Source organism: Theropithecus gelada, chromosome 8, assembly GCF_003255815.1.
Source record: "Theropithecus gelada isolate Dixy chromosome 8, Tgel_1.0, whole genome shotgun sequence".
Classification (NCBI taxonomy): Eukaryota; Metazoa; Chordata; class Mammalia; order Primates; family Cercopithecidae; genus Theropithecus; species Theropithecus gelada.
In genome coordinates, this window is record NC_037676.1 from 10,535,402 (window position 1) to 10,552,379 (window position 16,978).

Genomic DNA, 16,978 nt, shown 5'->3' on the forward strand with positions numbered 1-16,978 from the left:
ACTGAGATTGTTCTTAGTAAATGTATGATTATTATTAGGAGAGGACTCTGAAAGCAGAACCTGCAGAAACTGCACTCCTGTTAAAGGCATCGGACCCTCGTTAAGCAAACTGCCGCTCCATTTTCACGCCACGCTGCATTTCAAGGATTTAGAGTTGGGCTGTCCGCATATTCTTGGTAGGAACAAAGGTACCAATAAATAACAATCAATCTATTAAACATTTTTATCTCATGAAAACATAGTCTCACAAGTTTCAAAATCTTGTACTACAGAACATGTAAGTAATTTGCGTATTGAGATCATGATCTACATTTTATATATAATTAAAATTTTAAGTTCTCTGAAAAATAGGCCACACCATTGCAGAGCCTCCTCAGCTGTAGAATTCTGAGGTCTCCAGCGTCCTGTAAACTTTGTCCTGGGTCCTGTTTGTTTGACAGATATCATCTGAGACCAGGCTAATTATTCAATCTGGATCCAAAGAACTAGCTCTCACTGAAAGAACTAATCATTAAAATGCAAATAGGTGTTTCCCACTTCACTGGCTTAGCCACCGAAGGCTGTTAACAGCTTTCTGACAAGAAAGAGAGACGCTAAATGAGGTGGTGCCTGCACCTTCTGGATGTAATGAGTGCTGCACACCCACATCCAAGCCGCGCGCGCTGCCGCCAGCCTCTGGCTGGTCATTTCTGTGCCACGACATTTGTGAGTTAACTCACAGAAGCTGCCTAAGAAATTATCGAACAAAAAGGCTGATTTCAGATTCCACTCTCCGCGCCCAGCCAGCTCTCACTTAGACTAATTACTTAAATGATTTTAAAAATGTATGAATATTCATATGACAGTGCTTTGCAAAAACTAAAACACAGCTGAGACCTCGCCATGAGCCCGTCCTCCTCCCTGATCTGGAGCAACTGCACTCACATGTCTGAAACACCCGGGCAGCTTCAGAGAACTGCGGCCCAGTGGGGAGGGGCAGGCCAGAGCAGTGAGCCCCACCCCCAGCCCCCACTGCCCAGCCCCTCCCCCGCCACCCTTGGCTGGAGAGTCCCCCGACTTCTGTGGGGCTCCCCACCGGACAGGGGGACTCTTCTTATTTGGAGTCCAGTCTGTCTCGTTTTAAATATCCGGAAGCTGACCGGCCCCTAGAGCAGCAAGGAGCAGGTCTCTCCCCCTCCCCGCCCCACTGTCACACATTTGCTGTGAGCTGACAGTATGTGTGATGTGGAGGTCGAGCCAAGGTAGGTGACCAGGGGGAGCGACCCTGAGATTGTCCAGGACCGCACACTCTGGTCTGACGTCTGGTGGTGCCGGGCCTGAAAGGCCACAGACCTGAGGCTGGAGTGCCCCGAGGGAGCCAGCCCACCTCCCCACGCTCTGGACGACTCTGGTAGTCTCAAGTCAGCCTGGGCAAGCCAAGGTCCCTTCTAGAGTCAATCTCAGAAATCATCCAACATCCATCCCTGAGCCAGGACTCCGGGGTGATTTACCAGCCTTCATTTGGTCGAAACCCTTGTCTCCAAAAATCACTGATTCTGACTCACTGGGACCAAACTCTTCTTTTCATGACAACGCTAAGTGGCACGTGACAACAAAACACACCCCACACGGGCCACTGTCCTTGGCAGAGGCAGACATTTGTTACTAGAAACAAGTAGATGAAAAGCAAGATGCAATGTGTTTAAACCACTATTTACAAGGTTTTATATTTCACAATTTCTCTCACACACTGAAAACCCTCGATAGGGGGTTGGGGGAAAGAGAATGAAAAATGAACTCAAAGCATGATATGCTTTCCATGGTGGGAATGGCAACGGAAGTTAGAATGATAAGAAATAACAAAGCTTTCAAACACCCAACAGACAGGCTACAGAATTTCATCATCCTCTGCAGCAGCCTTGGCGTCTCCAGGAGAAAGGACCTGCGGCTTCCCCATCACAGGAGGCTTCTGCCACACCCAGACCAGCATCCCAGGCTCCACCTGGGAACAGCCCCCACCCACCTGACTCTAAAACATCACATTACTTTTGACTCTGGAAATGCCAGGGATCCAAAGTCTGATGTTTTGCATAAAAGTGAAGCTTAAGATTTAAAAATACACAGTAACTGACTTTATCGTGGATATATCTGTGCATTCCATGCCTACTAAATGACACAGGAAAAAGTTTTAAAAGCCTTGTCATATTTCCCTTAACCACCAAATGAGGGAATTGAGTGTTTGACAGAAGTTCCAAGTTAACCCTGTACTCACTTTATTTTATTTTTTAAATTGCGGGTCAGAGCCTTTCCAGTGGATGTGACAGAGCTTCTGTGGCCGCGAGTGTACAGAAGCCTTTAACATTCAGCTCTCGGAGTCACGGGTTGGGATCATCTCACCTGTGGGAGCAGAGCTGGCCTGGGCTCTGACCCAAAGGCACACCCCTGGGGTTGGCAGTGTCCCGTGTTCCCCGAGGCTGACTCGTTTTCTAGCCAATTTGCCTCTTTCTGCTGAAAACAGACCTCGAAATCAAAGCTCCAGTTAATTCAGAGTCCCCATTAATAGGGGTCAGGCGTTTACCACATTTTCCTTATTCTTTCCAATTAGACCATCGAAAAATATTACATCAATGCTGGCTTTCACTAATTCCATTCCAAATAGTCAACAAATGACAGACTCAAGGGCCCCGCTTTGCCGCGTGTTTAAAACACATGAGACTTGCGCGGAAAGTGAAATAAGCAACACTAGTGAACATCACTCATGGCCAGCAAAGGCCCCACACGCTCTCAGGCTGAGCCACCGACATTCGGGAACGGCTTCCCAGATCCGACTCAGCCAAGGCTCACTGGCACCTTGGGTTCATGCACTTAAAGCCAATAAGTCTGTATCCGCCTCTGTTACCTTGCAGAGACTGATGGAAATTTATCGATCCAGAACAAAAAAAAATAAAGACAATATTGCAATTTGATGGTAAAGCCAGTTCTTCAGAGATGAGCGGCTCAGTCCTAACGCTCACCCTGCACTTTGCTTCCATTATTTGATTCACGTTCATATCAAACAGCACACAGAAAGGGGCCTCAGTGTTCAAGGTTCTCAACACGTTTCATGGCAGATTGTCACCAGCCACACACCTGTGAGCCGCGCGGCCCCCGCCCACCCCAGGCAGCATGCCAGATACTCACCTTCCGGCTCCCCGCAGAGCGTGCACTGCGACTCTGAAAACAGAGACAGAGAGAAGCGGTTACACCCACAGGGTCTCAACCATGCAGTTAAAGATTCAACAGCAGCAACAACAAAAGTACAACTTTGAGATGATGCCACTCGACCACCAGAGCCGGTGGACCCTCCGTAAACAAAGCCAGCTCTGACCTTGCACACCAGCAACTTTTATTTCAAAAGCTACCCTTGGCAAATGTTTTACAGATTACATTTTTACTTTTGAGAATCAAAAAAATTTTTTTTTTTTTTTTTTTTTTTTTTTTTTTTGAGACGGAGTCTCGCTCTGTCGCCCAGGCTGGAGTGCAGTGGTGTGATCTCGGCTCACTGCAAGCTCCGCCTCCCGGGTTTACGCCATTCTCCTGCCTCAGCCTCCAGAGTAGCTGGGACTACAGGCGCCCGTCACCTCGCCCGGCTAGTTTTTTGTATTTTTTAGTAGAGACGGGGTTTCACCGTGTTAGCCAGGATGGTCTCGATCTCCCGACCTCGTGATCCGCCCGTCTCGGCCTCCCAAAGTGCTGGGATTACAGGCTTGAGCCACCGCGCCCGGCAAAAAACATTTTTTTTAAGTTCTGGGAGACATGTGCAGAACCTTCAGGTTTGTTACACAGGTATACATGTGCCATGGTGGTTTGCTGCACCCATCAATCCATCGTCTAGGTTTTAAGCCCCGCATGCAATACGTTATTTGTTCTAATGCTCTCCCTCCCCACTCGCCACCCCTCCCCACCCCCCAACAGGCCCTGGTGTGTGATGTTCCCCTCTGTGTCCATGTGTTCTCACTGTTCAACTCCCACTTACGTGTGAGAACATGTGGTATTACACTTACGTGTAATAACAACCTCTCTGTCATATGCACACAGCAAATATAGTTTTTTACCTGTATATGGCTGAACACAAATTACTTAGATGAAACAAGAATGGTATATTTTATCCCAGTTGCAATATTGAAACCTTGACTTTGGCTACAGCTCCGTTACATCTCCTTTCAGGCACAAGTTATGAGCAAATGTGTATTATCTTTCAGGAAAACACTGAAATCCATGGGTATGGATTGAGTCCCCCGTACGTAGGTCCCTGAGTGACTATGAACTTGGCTCTGTCTGCAGAACAGACACAGACACTTTGGGAGCATTTACAGCTGATCCTCACACAAGGAAGCTGTAGCAAGTGCACAGAAACACAAGTGCAAGATCTTCGTGGGAAAGAATTCAGCCTTGGGGGCCGGGTGGGCCCGGGTTCAAAGCCAGCTTCCATCCACTTTCCTGAGAACATGTGGGCAGGTGACCTAACCCCCAGCCCTGAACTAGTGTCGAGGACCCTGAGCCCACAAGGGTGGGAGGGGAATGAGCAGGTGTGTCAGATATTAAGGCTGCAGGGACAGCGCTGGCCTGCACAGGCCCTCAGAAAGACACTGGCACCTCTGCACTAGCCACAGAGGCACACACTCTGCCATCCCATGTGACAGCCCAGGGCCCATAGAGGAGACACCACGTGATGCCATCTGGCCTGAGCCTCGAAGGACAAGCAGGATTTTAAACAGGAATCTGGGGAGGGAGCACAGACGTCCCAGGAAGGGCATGGACAAGGTGGACAGGCAGGGGACAGGCAGGGGACAGCAGCAGCATCTGCCCAGAGGGATGGGGCGAGGTGGGGGGCAGGCAGGGAGGTGAGCGGAGGGCGTTCAGGCAGGAGCGGAACATTGAAAAGGGAGTTGAGGTGTTGTTCAAAATAAAAATTAGGAGGCAACAAGGGATTTTGAGGCAGAGCCTCACAGGCTTTCATGGTTCCTCTGGAAGGTGACCTTGGTGGCTGGGCGGGGCGGGGACAGAGCCCACGCGGGGCCCGCGTATTTGTGGCCAGTCGGGCTCTGTGGGTGAGTGGGAGAGGGTTCTGGTGGAAAGGAAAGAACATGAATCGTGCTTTAAAACTGTGACTGAGCTCTACTGAGCTCTCCCGACTTCGGGGAGACAGAGCCTCACGCCTCGGGGTGGACACTTCTGACTGCACCTGCCTTCACGGGCACCGGTGGAGGGGAGGGGAGTGGAGGGGAGGGGAGAGAAGACGTCGGGGCCGCAGGGCAGGACCTGAAGGAGCAGCCCTCGGATGCAGGAGCCCTGGGCCCAGGGCCACACTGCTCCGCATGAGAGGAATGGGACAGGCCATGGTCCATGCACGGGGCCACCTCTGTCCCAGGCACCACCATCCGCAAAGCCTGTGGAGGGAGGCAGGGCTCCTGTCACCGAGGGGACATGGGGCAGCCAGCTCAGGCTCAGGCCATCCAATCGTTGCCATCACTGAAGCAGACCCTCAGGTTTAGTTAACCTGGAAATGCAGGCACCACCCCTTCACAAATTCTGCAGAAAGTGGGAAGCAGAGGCCTCTTGCTGGGGAACAGAGGGCCCACAGTCAGTTTCCCCTCAGTCTCCAAGGTGAGACTCTCCATGCTGGCATCTGACTGCAGGAGGCACGGGCACGACTGTGTCCCTGTGCACACACACAGTGCCCGGGCAGGAGAGGTAGGACCAGAGGCCCGGAGAGTGAGGCCCATGGAGGAAAAGTCAGGAGCGGGCTTTGCGGGAATGCGGTGAACCGCATGGGCCAGGGAAGCTAAAATCCAAAAGTCAAAACTCTGCACACTCACTTGGCCCCCGAAACCCAAAAGGGATTTTTCATCTCGTCCTGAGAAGAGCTAAGGCAGGAGGCTCCCGGGAAGGACGCCACTGAGTCATGCAGACAAAAAACTGCTTTAAATAAGAGCACGAGGCCCTGAAAGTCTATTTTAGAGTCAAGATGCGAGAAGCCATCTTAAGCCACAGATCACTTTATTTTCCCCAAACAAAAAGTCAATGCTGCCAATTATCGCCCCCCACGGTACGTTCATAGAGCCACTCCCAAACTAGAGGCTCCGAGGAGGCCCACGACATCGGAGCCCACTTCATCTTATCTAATCAAGATGTTCCTAAATGTGACCACCGAGACCTTGGCAGGACACTCAGGAACACGGAGTGAACACAGGTGTCAGGAACTGTGGGATCCACTCCGGCCTCCCACGTGGAGGAGACCACGAGGCCTCGATGGACCCATCAGAGGCCACACGATGGGGGCAGAGCGGACTCCCGGATGTGCCCCGGCTTCCCCCAGAGCAGGGCAGACGCTGGCTTCACCATGGTGCCTGTAGGAGGCACTGATCTCAGGGAAGGGAGAGGCCGACTGAGACCCGCAAGGCTGGGATCTGTGACCAGCCCTCAGCGCGGAGCCTGCAGGCACACCAGGTTCAAATCAGCCCCCCCGGCCATGGCTGTCCGCACCCCATGCCCCCAGGAGGGACTGGAAGCCTCATGGGCGGCTCACTCGGATGTGGATCACAACGATGGTTCCGCACCTCTTGTCCAACGCGAACCAAAATGTGCGTCGAAACTGACCACAGCTTCAAGGCTTTCCCCAGAGTTCATCTTCGTCACAGGTCACGTATGTTTAAAATCACCCAGCAAGCTGAACACACGGCAAGTTACTAACAGCAGCATGGACCCTTTCAATGAATTCTTCCCCAAGGAACACCCGTTAAAAAAATATTCACAATGTAGAGAATTAACCTCGATACACTGTGGATCCATCATCATTAGTGCTGAGTCTCATTTAAATTAGGAGAAGCCTGCACTGATCTGTGCTAATTGACACAGATGGAGAAACCTGCCTGATGGTTTTGTGTAGGTGAACCCGTACCTGCACCACGTGCGGCCCGGTGAGAACTGGCTCCTTCCCCAAGCTCCAGACGTGAACAGCAAAAGCCCAGCCCAGTGTTTTCTGACACAAGGTGTCTTGTGTTAATCTCCTAGAAAAGAGGAAACTGCAGCATCTCCTGTGCAAATTCATAGAGCAAGTTATCTACGGAGGCCACTGTAAATGTATGCACATATTTTTGGAGAGGCAGCTTTGAGGTCTGGGAAGCCGAGCACACACTCTCTCTGGCTTCTGCACAGAGTCGGTCTCCGCAGTAACCACCTTCCCTCCTCACACCAGCCCGCGGAGGGGCGCGCAGCAGCAGCCGAAGGAGCTGGGAGATAAAGGAGCCCCCGCAGCTCTCCTGGAGCCCCGGGAAGAAACGGCAGGCACAGGAACCGCTCAGCTGCTGCAGCCGTGCGTGGTGGACACAGCCCGGGCCCTTGGCCAGAGCTCCTCAGGGTGAGGCCGAGCTCAGCATTGCTGGGGACGGGTCCTGCTTTCCTGAGGCTGGTTCTAACTCACCCATGAATGCAAAGAGCGTCTGTGCTCCTTCTATAGGAAGCCATGCGGGGACAGGCCCAGGCGTGGGCGGCGTTTGCCGTGGGCCGTGCAGCACAGGCTGCGGAGGGACAGCGGAATGAGGGCTGGCGCTGGGAGGCCTGGTGCCGGGAGGCCCGTGGGGGTGCCTAGATGTGAGGCCCAGCACCAGGCTGCTGTGACAATTGCATTAATTTGCTGCCTCCCCCGTCCTCTGTCCTCCTCTGCCTCCCTCCAGCTGCGACAGTGACTAACAGACAGGGAGAGAAAACCGCCAACGTCTTTCCTCTTCCAAGGCTCCGAGCACATGGCAGGATCCTCTGCTGTGCTCATCAAGAAAGGCTCCATGTCAGCAGCCACCTGGAGGCACCGTGTCCAGCCACGCGTCAACAGGAGCTCTAGACAACAGCAGGTCTGCCAGGCCGCCACGGCCACTGCCCAGCCATGGCACCCGGCGGCCTCGCTAGCACTTCTCACATAGCAGAGGGCACGAAATGATGACCCTTAGTCAAGATTATGTGAATAGCCACTCACGCATGCAAGCACTTGACAGAACACAACCGTGTGACACCATGACCCAGGGCATGACTGTGAGACAACACACACACCACGTGACAACACCACAGTGTGACACGACATGACTGTGACTCTGTGACCCAGGACAACATAACACACCACATGACAACACCACAGTGTGACAAGTGTGACATGACTGTGACACCCAGGACAACATGACTGTGAGAAAACACAACAGGCCCACGTGACAACACAACCGTGTGACCACACAATACTATGACATGGCTATAGGACACATGACCCTAAGACAACATGATGTAAGAATATGCAACATGCCTACAGGACACAGCCGTGCGACGTGTGATAATGTGACGTGACGATGGGACACCACAACCCTAGGACAAGATGACAACGTGACTGCATGACAACCTGGCCACACAGCTGTATGACATGAGGACGTGTCTCCACGATCACATGACTGTGTTCCAACATGACCTGACACAGAGGCCAAAAACCCCACTCATCATCAACTGAGTGATGCTTAAATGACAATTCAGCCAGGCCCCGTGGCTTGTGCCTGTAATCCCAGCACTCTGGGAGGTCCAAGTGGGATCACTTAGGCCTGGGAATCTGAGGCTGCAGTGAACTAAAATACACCAGTGCACTCCAGCCTGGGGGACAAAGAGACACCTTGTCTCAAAAATAAATAAATAAATAAATACAGATAATTTGTGGATGCTATGGAATCTTCTCTGCTCAAATGGAAAAGTACCAAACATGAAAAAACAGAAAGAGCAAAAGGTAAAACATTATCTATTTTTATTTTTGGATGTGTATTCTTTAATACTAACTTAATATTCACAAAAAACCTACTTTGTGTCAGGTACTACGCTAGGAGATAGTCATTGATAATATTCTAATAACAATAGTCATGTATATTTATAAATGCTAAGTAAAAGCCCAGAATGACAGTAGATTTTTAGAAGTTATTTCTCAGGGAGAAATTGTGGTAACAATATTGCTGGTTCCATGGGTTAGGGAAGGGAGACAAGAATACAGAGTAACATTCTTGTGAACATGGGTTAACTTCTAATTTGAAAACCAATGTTTAAACTGCAAATAGTTGATGTATAAAGAAAAAATACCTGTAGCACAAAGCCAACCCCTAAATATTCACCCAGATTTCACGACTGCGCAACGCACCCACGTCACACAACTGTGCTTGTATCCCTTAAATTTGTACAAATGAAGGCAACACAACAAAGCCGCCTGCTGGCACGTTTCTCAGAGCGTCGTCCCGTCGTTACTGACGCCTGACTGTAATCAGGAAGCACGTTGACATAAGTATGCTCCAATGTTAATTAATAAATCGTGTGTAGGATAGTTCCTTCAATTACATGTGCATTCAAATTCAATTCTCTTTCAATTTTTTTTTAATGAAGTGAAAAAACGTGCAGTGACTGGCTTTAATAAAGCAACGAACCTTAGGGAACGACCGTGAAAGTCAGATGCACAGACAGGGAGGGAACACGTCTTCTCTTTGCCTGAAGCTATTGCTTCTGGTCCGAGATAACTACCTGCTCAGGACCCTCATGTGAGCACAACCAAGCTCTCATGGCCAGACGGACGCACGGGTGCTCAGCTATCCTCAGAGGAGGCATTCATTCACTCCCTTCTTCCTTCAACGAACATGACCGAACATCTACCACGGTCCTAGTGTTGCTCCATGTGCTGGGGGCCGCCTGCGATCAACACAGGATGTCTCCGGCTCCCAGAGCTTTCATTCTGGAGTCCCTGACGCCTGCAGCTGTGGCAGGAGGAAGTGCACGGTGTGCAGACCCAGCGCTTGAGCTGCTCTGGAGACAAACTGAGCTCACGGCTCAGCCTCTCCGCTAGCCACTGTCACATCCTGACATGCCATATCTGACTTTGGGATGTTTCCGAGGCAGCAGATTTATCTTCAGAGTAAGTTTAGCCTAAGAAAGACGGCCGGGCGCGGTGGCTCACGCCTGTAATCCCAGCACTTTGGGAGGCCGAGGCAGGCAGATCTCAAGGTCACAAGTTCGAGACCAGCCTGGCCAATACGGTGAAACCCCATCTCTACTAAAAAGACAAAAATTAGCTGGGCGTGGCAGCGTGCACCTGTAGTCCCAGCTACTTGGGACGTGAGGCAGAAGAATCACTTGAACCTGGGAGGCAGAGGTTGCAGTGAGCCGAGATCGCGCCACTGCACTCCAGCCTGGGTGACAGAGCAAGACTGTCTCAAAAAAAAAAAGAAAATAAAGTTAAATAACTTTTTTAAAACCTCTAAGGAAAAACAAGGTCTCGGTATTATTCAACCCACACATGTGCTCACTGCCTAACGGATGTGCACCCAGGGTTAACAACTAGCTAAAAAGTAAATGGCCCACCCTGGATAACCAATAGTTTATTTTGATATCCGTTTAATCTATGAAACTCAATGCTGCTCATGACTCCAGTCTTACCAACTCCACGACCGCTGTGTGTGAATCATCAGCTTGTTTACGTCTTTCATTCGGTTCAGGAAAAGGATGCCCAAAGAAAGGAAGTGATTCGCCTCTGGTCAGCCATTCAGTCATATAAGGAATTATTCTAGTTTCGTTTTTAACAATTTCCAAAATATTTCATCAAGCAGAAGATTGTTCGGTGCAGTCTCTTTCCAGCTTTTTATGTGCACATGAGAAATACGTAAGAGCAGAGGAATAGACGAAAGTCGTGTTTAGGCCTCAGTAGTTACAAAACGCCTGAAGAGACGACGTCAGGAACTAGATGGGCGGCACACGGCTGGCAAACTCCACTCATGGGCAAACGAGGGGCCCGAGACACTCGCTCACGCAGGCTGAGACTTCCCGGAGGATGCACAGGCAGGCCCAGTGGCCCATTTCCGAGTCTGCCATTCTGCTCCTGAAATGCACTCCCAACGCTGAGTTCTGAGCCTGTGGAGTTCTTGCCATTCTCTTTTCTCCAGCAACGAAGCAGGCAAGGGCAGGGCGGTGCTTTCTCATTAATCCGCCACCCTCCTGGGGTGGCGCGCAGGACGCTCGTGTTCAACTCCGTTTCCAGTGTTCTCAGCCTCTGTCCCAGCTGAGTCTCTTCAATGCCACAGCAGCAAAAAGGGCCTCTCTCCTCAACACGCACGTCCCCGGGGTCCTGCTCTCGCACTGTGGCTGAGCTCAGCCTTCACGGCCTCTCTGGGAAATTCATCCGACGTCAAGGTTTTCACCTCCACTTATTTATGCCAAAGGTGTCCTCCAGCTTCAGAGGCACAGAGCCAAATACCCAGTGACTACGTGCAGGTCCCACCTCCATCACTCCAAATACCCGGTGACTGCGTGCAGGTCCCGCCTCCATCACTCCAAATACCCGGTGACTGCGTGCAGGTCCCGCCTCCATCACTCCACTGAAGACACCTCTTCCCACCGTCCGGACCTAGAAGCCTCCTCCATTCACCTTTCTCCACACAGTCAACCTCGTCGTCCACTTCCACCTTCGGGGCATCCGCCACTCCCTCTCTGCTATGCCCAGCCCTCCTGAGCTCGGCTGTTACCCAGGCTGGCACTGCCTCCCCCACAGATCCCAAAGGTCTTCCCGGCCACCGACGTGGGCCATCACTCCCACGCCGATCTCAAAGGTCTTCCCGGCCACCAACGTGGGCCATCACTCCCACGCCGATCTCAAAGGTCTGGCCAGCCACCAACGTGGGCCATGAGACTCACACAAGCGTCTGCACCGGCATCAGGGCACGTGCCTTGTGTGGCGATGCCACACACATCCCCAGTGGTTCATGCTCAACCTCCAGGAGTCCTTCAAGTACAAATCCTTCCAATTCCATCTCCACTGTGTGAAAGCAGATGCAACGGTCTTCACTAAACTTGGGTGGTAGGTTTAGGATTTCCTAGTAGTATCTTAAGCATTGTGCATCTCAATAAAAACACAGTATTTAATTTTTCAACCTGATGCAGAAGAGCACGATGAATTCCCAAATCCAAGGGCTCTGTGCTGCTCCCCTCAGGGACAGGAGGCTGAGGAGACACACTGAGGAGAAGGCCCCTGTGCTCTCAGCAGCCACGGATGGCAGGAGGCCCTGGTGGAGGGAAAGATGCCCAGCGGGAGATGGGTAAGCAGCTAGGACCTCCAAAAGCACCATGGCTTTAAACTCACATTCCTGCATAGAACTGTGAATAGTGGGAAATTCGTTTATATATGTCCAGACCGACTGCAAGTTTCTACAAGTCTACTATTTTATGGCTACGTTCTCGCCTTAATTTATTACTTTTGTCTGGACCAATTGCCCACATCTTGAATATTAAATTGACCAAGTGCTATGGAGTAATTACAAAGCATTCAGAAGATACCTACGGGAGTCCTATTCATGACACATTTAAGATATTTAGAAAGCAAATGGCTTCATTTGAATTAAAAGGTAGACACTGATAGTACATAAAGAGCAGGAACAATTATCAACATGAAATTTGGGTGTGGAAGTGGAAAGAGTTCTTCCTCAACAGATGCATTTCCTGAACGCTGAGGCCTTCCCTGCTTGTCAGGCACAGGAGGCGCCTCTGTCCTCCCCACGGCGGTTGCACTGGGACCACCCACGCTCGGAGCTCAACCACACCAGGGTCCCGTGCGCCTCAGGGTCTCCATGTGTGCCACTGTGCACAAAGTATGTCTGCCTCTGCCCTTTTTTTTTTTTCCTGGAAAACTACTCTTCATTGCTTTTTTAAAAGTGATTTATTCCTAACAGCTTTATTCAGATATCATCCACACGCCATCTGATTCTCGCACTGGAAGTGCACAGCTCAATAGCATACTCGCAGAGCTGTGCAGCCATCCTCACAATCAATCGCAGAACACGCGTCACTCCAAAAATAAACCCAGGCCCTTCGGCAGCCAGCCCTCATTTCCGTGCCCCCAGCCCCAGGCTACCAGTAATCTACTTTCTGTATAGATTTGCCTGTTCTGAACACTGCGTCTAAATGGAATCCTATCCGTGGTTTTCATGACCGGCTTCTTTCACTTAGAAAACGTTTCTGAGGTTCATCTGTGCCGTAGCACGCGTCAGTGCTTCATTCCTTTATTGCTAGAGAAGATTCCATTGCACGGATGGACCACAGCGTATTTGTCCACCCCTCCGTGTCCGGATACTTGACCTGGGCTGTTTCTCTTTGAGTACCATGAATAATGCCTCTGTAAGCAATCAGGTACGAGTGTTTTTAGTGGACATATGTTTCATTTCTCTTGGGTATGTACCAAGAAATGGGATTTCCGGTCACACGGTGACTCTATGTTTAAACTTATGAGGAAATACCAGGTGGCTTTCCAAAGTGGCCGCACGATTTTCTATTCCCAACAGTCATGGACGAAGGTTCCAATTGTTCCAGGATCTTGCCGGCACTTGTGATTGTCCGTCTCTGCCATTACGGCCATCCTAACGGGTGGGCGATGGTGTCTCGCTGTATTTTGATTTGCATTTCCTGGCTGGCCAAGGATGTCCAGTGTCTTCTCACACCTTCTCTGGGGGAACTGCCTGTTCACGCCCTCTGCCCATCCCTTTCTCGGCTTCGTTGTCTTTTGATGTGTTGTAGGAGTTCTTCTAAATATAAGCCTTTTTACACATACACTTTGCAAACATTTTACCTCATGACGTGACTTTTCTTATTTTATTGATGGTAACGTCTGAAACACACAAAAACTTTATTTTGTTAAAGCTCGATTGGTTTATATTTTTTCTTTTGTAGCTTGTGCTTTGTACTTTGGGTGTCATCTCTGAGAAACCGCTGCTTAATCTAAGGTCACAAAGATGCAAGTCCATGTTGTTTTATAATTTTATCTCTTGCCTTTAGGCCTTTGACCCATTTTGAGTTACTGTTGTGTAGGGAGCGGGCGGGGCTGAATTTGGCGTGTCTGCCCATGGGTGCCCAGTTGCCCCAGTGCCATTTGTAAAAATCCTACTCATTCTTTAGATTTGTTGTAAATATCGGCCCTTTGGGGAGGCAGCCTCAACCCCTCCATCGTGAACTAATCGTCCCTTCCTCTGTTTCTACGGCACCTCCTTTACAAAACTTTAATCTCATTATATTTTGCCTTCCTCCTCAGGAGCTCATACCTCTGTATTCACACAGCCTTCAACGCATGGGCTCAGTCAATAGCATGCGCTTTCGAGAAAAAATGGTCTATTTATTAAGCACCTCCACAGTGTGACAGAGCCTATGCCGGGCACTAGGGTGCAAAACGAAGTTGTCCAGAAAGGAGACAGGTATGTGCACCTACACATGAACTCTAACTGCACCGCACTCAGAGGCATCGAAGAGCCTCTGGCATGCACAGGAGCCCGCACCTGGGAGCATCTGACACCGTCCCTACGGTGCAGTGTGGAGGCTGGGAGCTGGAAGGTAGACCAGGTCACACAGCAGGGACTTGCTCAGTTTCTTTAACAAGAGAACAGATGCTGAGGCACTGGACTTAATCATGTGGAGAGTGAGGTTACTCGGGGGCCTAAAGAAAGGGAGTTAGATAAGTAAATGTGGACTCAGGAAGGTTTCTCTGGTGGCAGGGTAGGTGGCCCACCTGAGAGAGGAGACAGCAGAGATGAGATGCTCTGTTACTCAGGACTTGAGGAGGATCGGGGCGTGACCGAGGCAGTGGTGTGGGCATCGGCAGGCTCCAGCCCCATTGAGTATGGGACGTGGGAACCACACGCCAGAGTTGGTTTTCTGAATCCTCTTTAGGGAAGAGGGGTCCAAACAAAATAATGTGAGGAAACCAGAACCTAAAGGATTTTGTAATTTATCATGAGCGAGAAGAAAAAATAAGAGGAAACTAGAATAACATGAAATGACAACAGAACATAAATAATGCAATGGCCAAGTTCAGAACATCTCTCCGTGGGGCCAAGTCCAGAACACCTGGCCTCAGATGATAGAGGGTGCAGTCCAGGCAGCTACACAAGAGGAATGACGTCGCTCACAAGTGTCTGGGTTTGTAGGTGTGTGCACGTGTGCCTGGCAGCTACCTCGCAGAGCAGAGCTGCACAAGCTCCCGCCTCAGCTCTGCACGGCACCAGCCCCTTCCCTCGAGGAGCCAAGCAAACCCCAGGGCAGGTGCCTGCAGGAGCTCTGAAGGCCAGGCAGGTCCTCACTCTCCTCGTGTGTCCACTTAACATGAGCTGCATGAGCACACCCTGCCCTGCCCATGCAGTGCTCACGGTGACCTCCCACAAAGGACAACTGTTCAAGCAGTCAGGCAACAAAGTAAGGCAACATGGGGACGTGAAAACAAAGGAGAGAGCTCGCAAGTTTGCCTGGGGAAAAGATTCAGGAATGGCTCCCCAGAGAAGACGATGCTTGGGATGATATTTGAGGCATCAGAGAAGGTTCTGTCCCTCCATCCATCCATCCATCCATCCACTGTCTATCCATCTGTCCATCCATCCATCAATCTGTCCATCCACCTGTCCATCTGACCATCCATCCATCCATCCGTCCATTGGTCTGTCCATTCATCCATCCATCCATCCACCTGTCTGTCCGTCCATCCATCCGTCCATCCATCTGACCGTCTGTCCACCCATCTGTCTGTCTGTCCATCCATCCATCCACCCACCCACTCACTGTGGGCCCCTTACCATTAAGGAGGAGAGGGCATGTGAATCAGGGAATCCCAAGAACAAACACACAAGGTCAACAGCAACAAGTGCCACAAAGGAGTGGTGCAGAAGGCTCATGCAAGGGTGGGCCACGTTCTGCATCGGGGGAGCTTCCTTGGGGAAATGTACCTGAGCAGGATTCAAGAGGAAGCAGGCTGGGTGGGCGCAGCATTCCAGAGATGGGACATTTCATCAGAAACAAGGTAACAAGGTTCATGGCCAGGAAAGAACAGACAGGCCAAGCCCTTTGCTGCTGACCCCTGGCTGATGACGCGGGGCCCTGCCCATTCATGGCCTTTCTAGCCATGAGCAGGTAATGGCATAGCTCCCCCAAATTCTCCAGTACCCCACCCCCGCCCCGTCACCTGCATCCTCTCATGTCTCTGACAACCAACCCCTCTCCCCACGACCTTCCACAAACACACCAGGCCTCTCTCAGGCCCTCAGTTCCCGGAGCTCTGCCAACAAACTGGATAAACTAATTAGTGTCTTCGTGTTAATTAATGTTCTGTTGTTTATATAAGCTATGGGATTTCTGTTCCTGCCGTGGTCCCTTTAGGTAGGTTTAGCTACAAACAAATTAAATCCCATTACACCAAATTATACTGGAATATATGCCAATCATCAAAGCACGTCTACCTGCATGCCATTCCCAGAGTTCCCTCAGAGACCGCCTCGTGCCATAAAGGAATGTTTAAGTAGAGGGAGTGCTCATCATTCATGTACCTTGTCATATTAAAACTTCAAGAACATTTATTAGAAAAGTCATTTTAACAGTGTGACAACTACATTTTTCTCTACAATACCAAGTTGTGAAAATTAACTCATCAGATTTAAGAGTGTCAGTGCCTCTGAACTTTAAAATTAAACAAGACCAACCTGAAGGTTTCCAGAATTTATTAGTTTTTTTTTTTTCACCACTTATATATGTTTTGCTGGTTAAAATATAAACCATACACTCGCCCTGAAAAATTAAAATTATACAGTTAATTCAAGTCATTTCCACGAGTTATAATGGAGTATTTTACAAATGCTTAAGCCCAGTGTGGAGTGAGAAGTCTCTAGAAGCTGACTGGCTCCCCCGGGAGAGAACTGGATCAAACGGCCCCACAGGAAACATGCTCCACTTCCTCTGTAGGGTTACTGCCCCTACAGGCCTCGAGAGTGACGGCAACGACGTCAAGGAAGAAATAAATACTGCCTCAGGTGTGAGAGCTCCAGACACAGCACTGTGTGAGAGAACTACACACGGCGCCATGTGAGAGGGAACCAGACACGGCGCCTCGTGAGAGGGAACCAGACACGGGCCATGGGAGAGGGAACCAGACATGGCGCCT

General features: G+C 50.4%; 1 protein-coding gene across 1 annotated transcript in view; it reads right to left on the bottom strand.

The window, feature by feature from the left end:
• DLGAP2 (DLG associated protein 2) overlaps nucleotides 1-16,978 on the bottom strand; it is an 896,861-nt gene that overhangs the window by 401,396 nt on the left and 478,487 nt on the right. Inside the window, exon 3 of the mRNA XM_025394866.1 lies at nucleotides 3,160-3,192. Within this exon, the coding sequence (XP_025250651.1) occupies nucleotides 3,160-3,192 (33 nt within the window). The remainder of the gene's footprint in view (nucleotides 1-3,159; nucleotides 3,193-16,978) is intronic.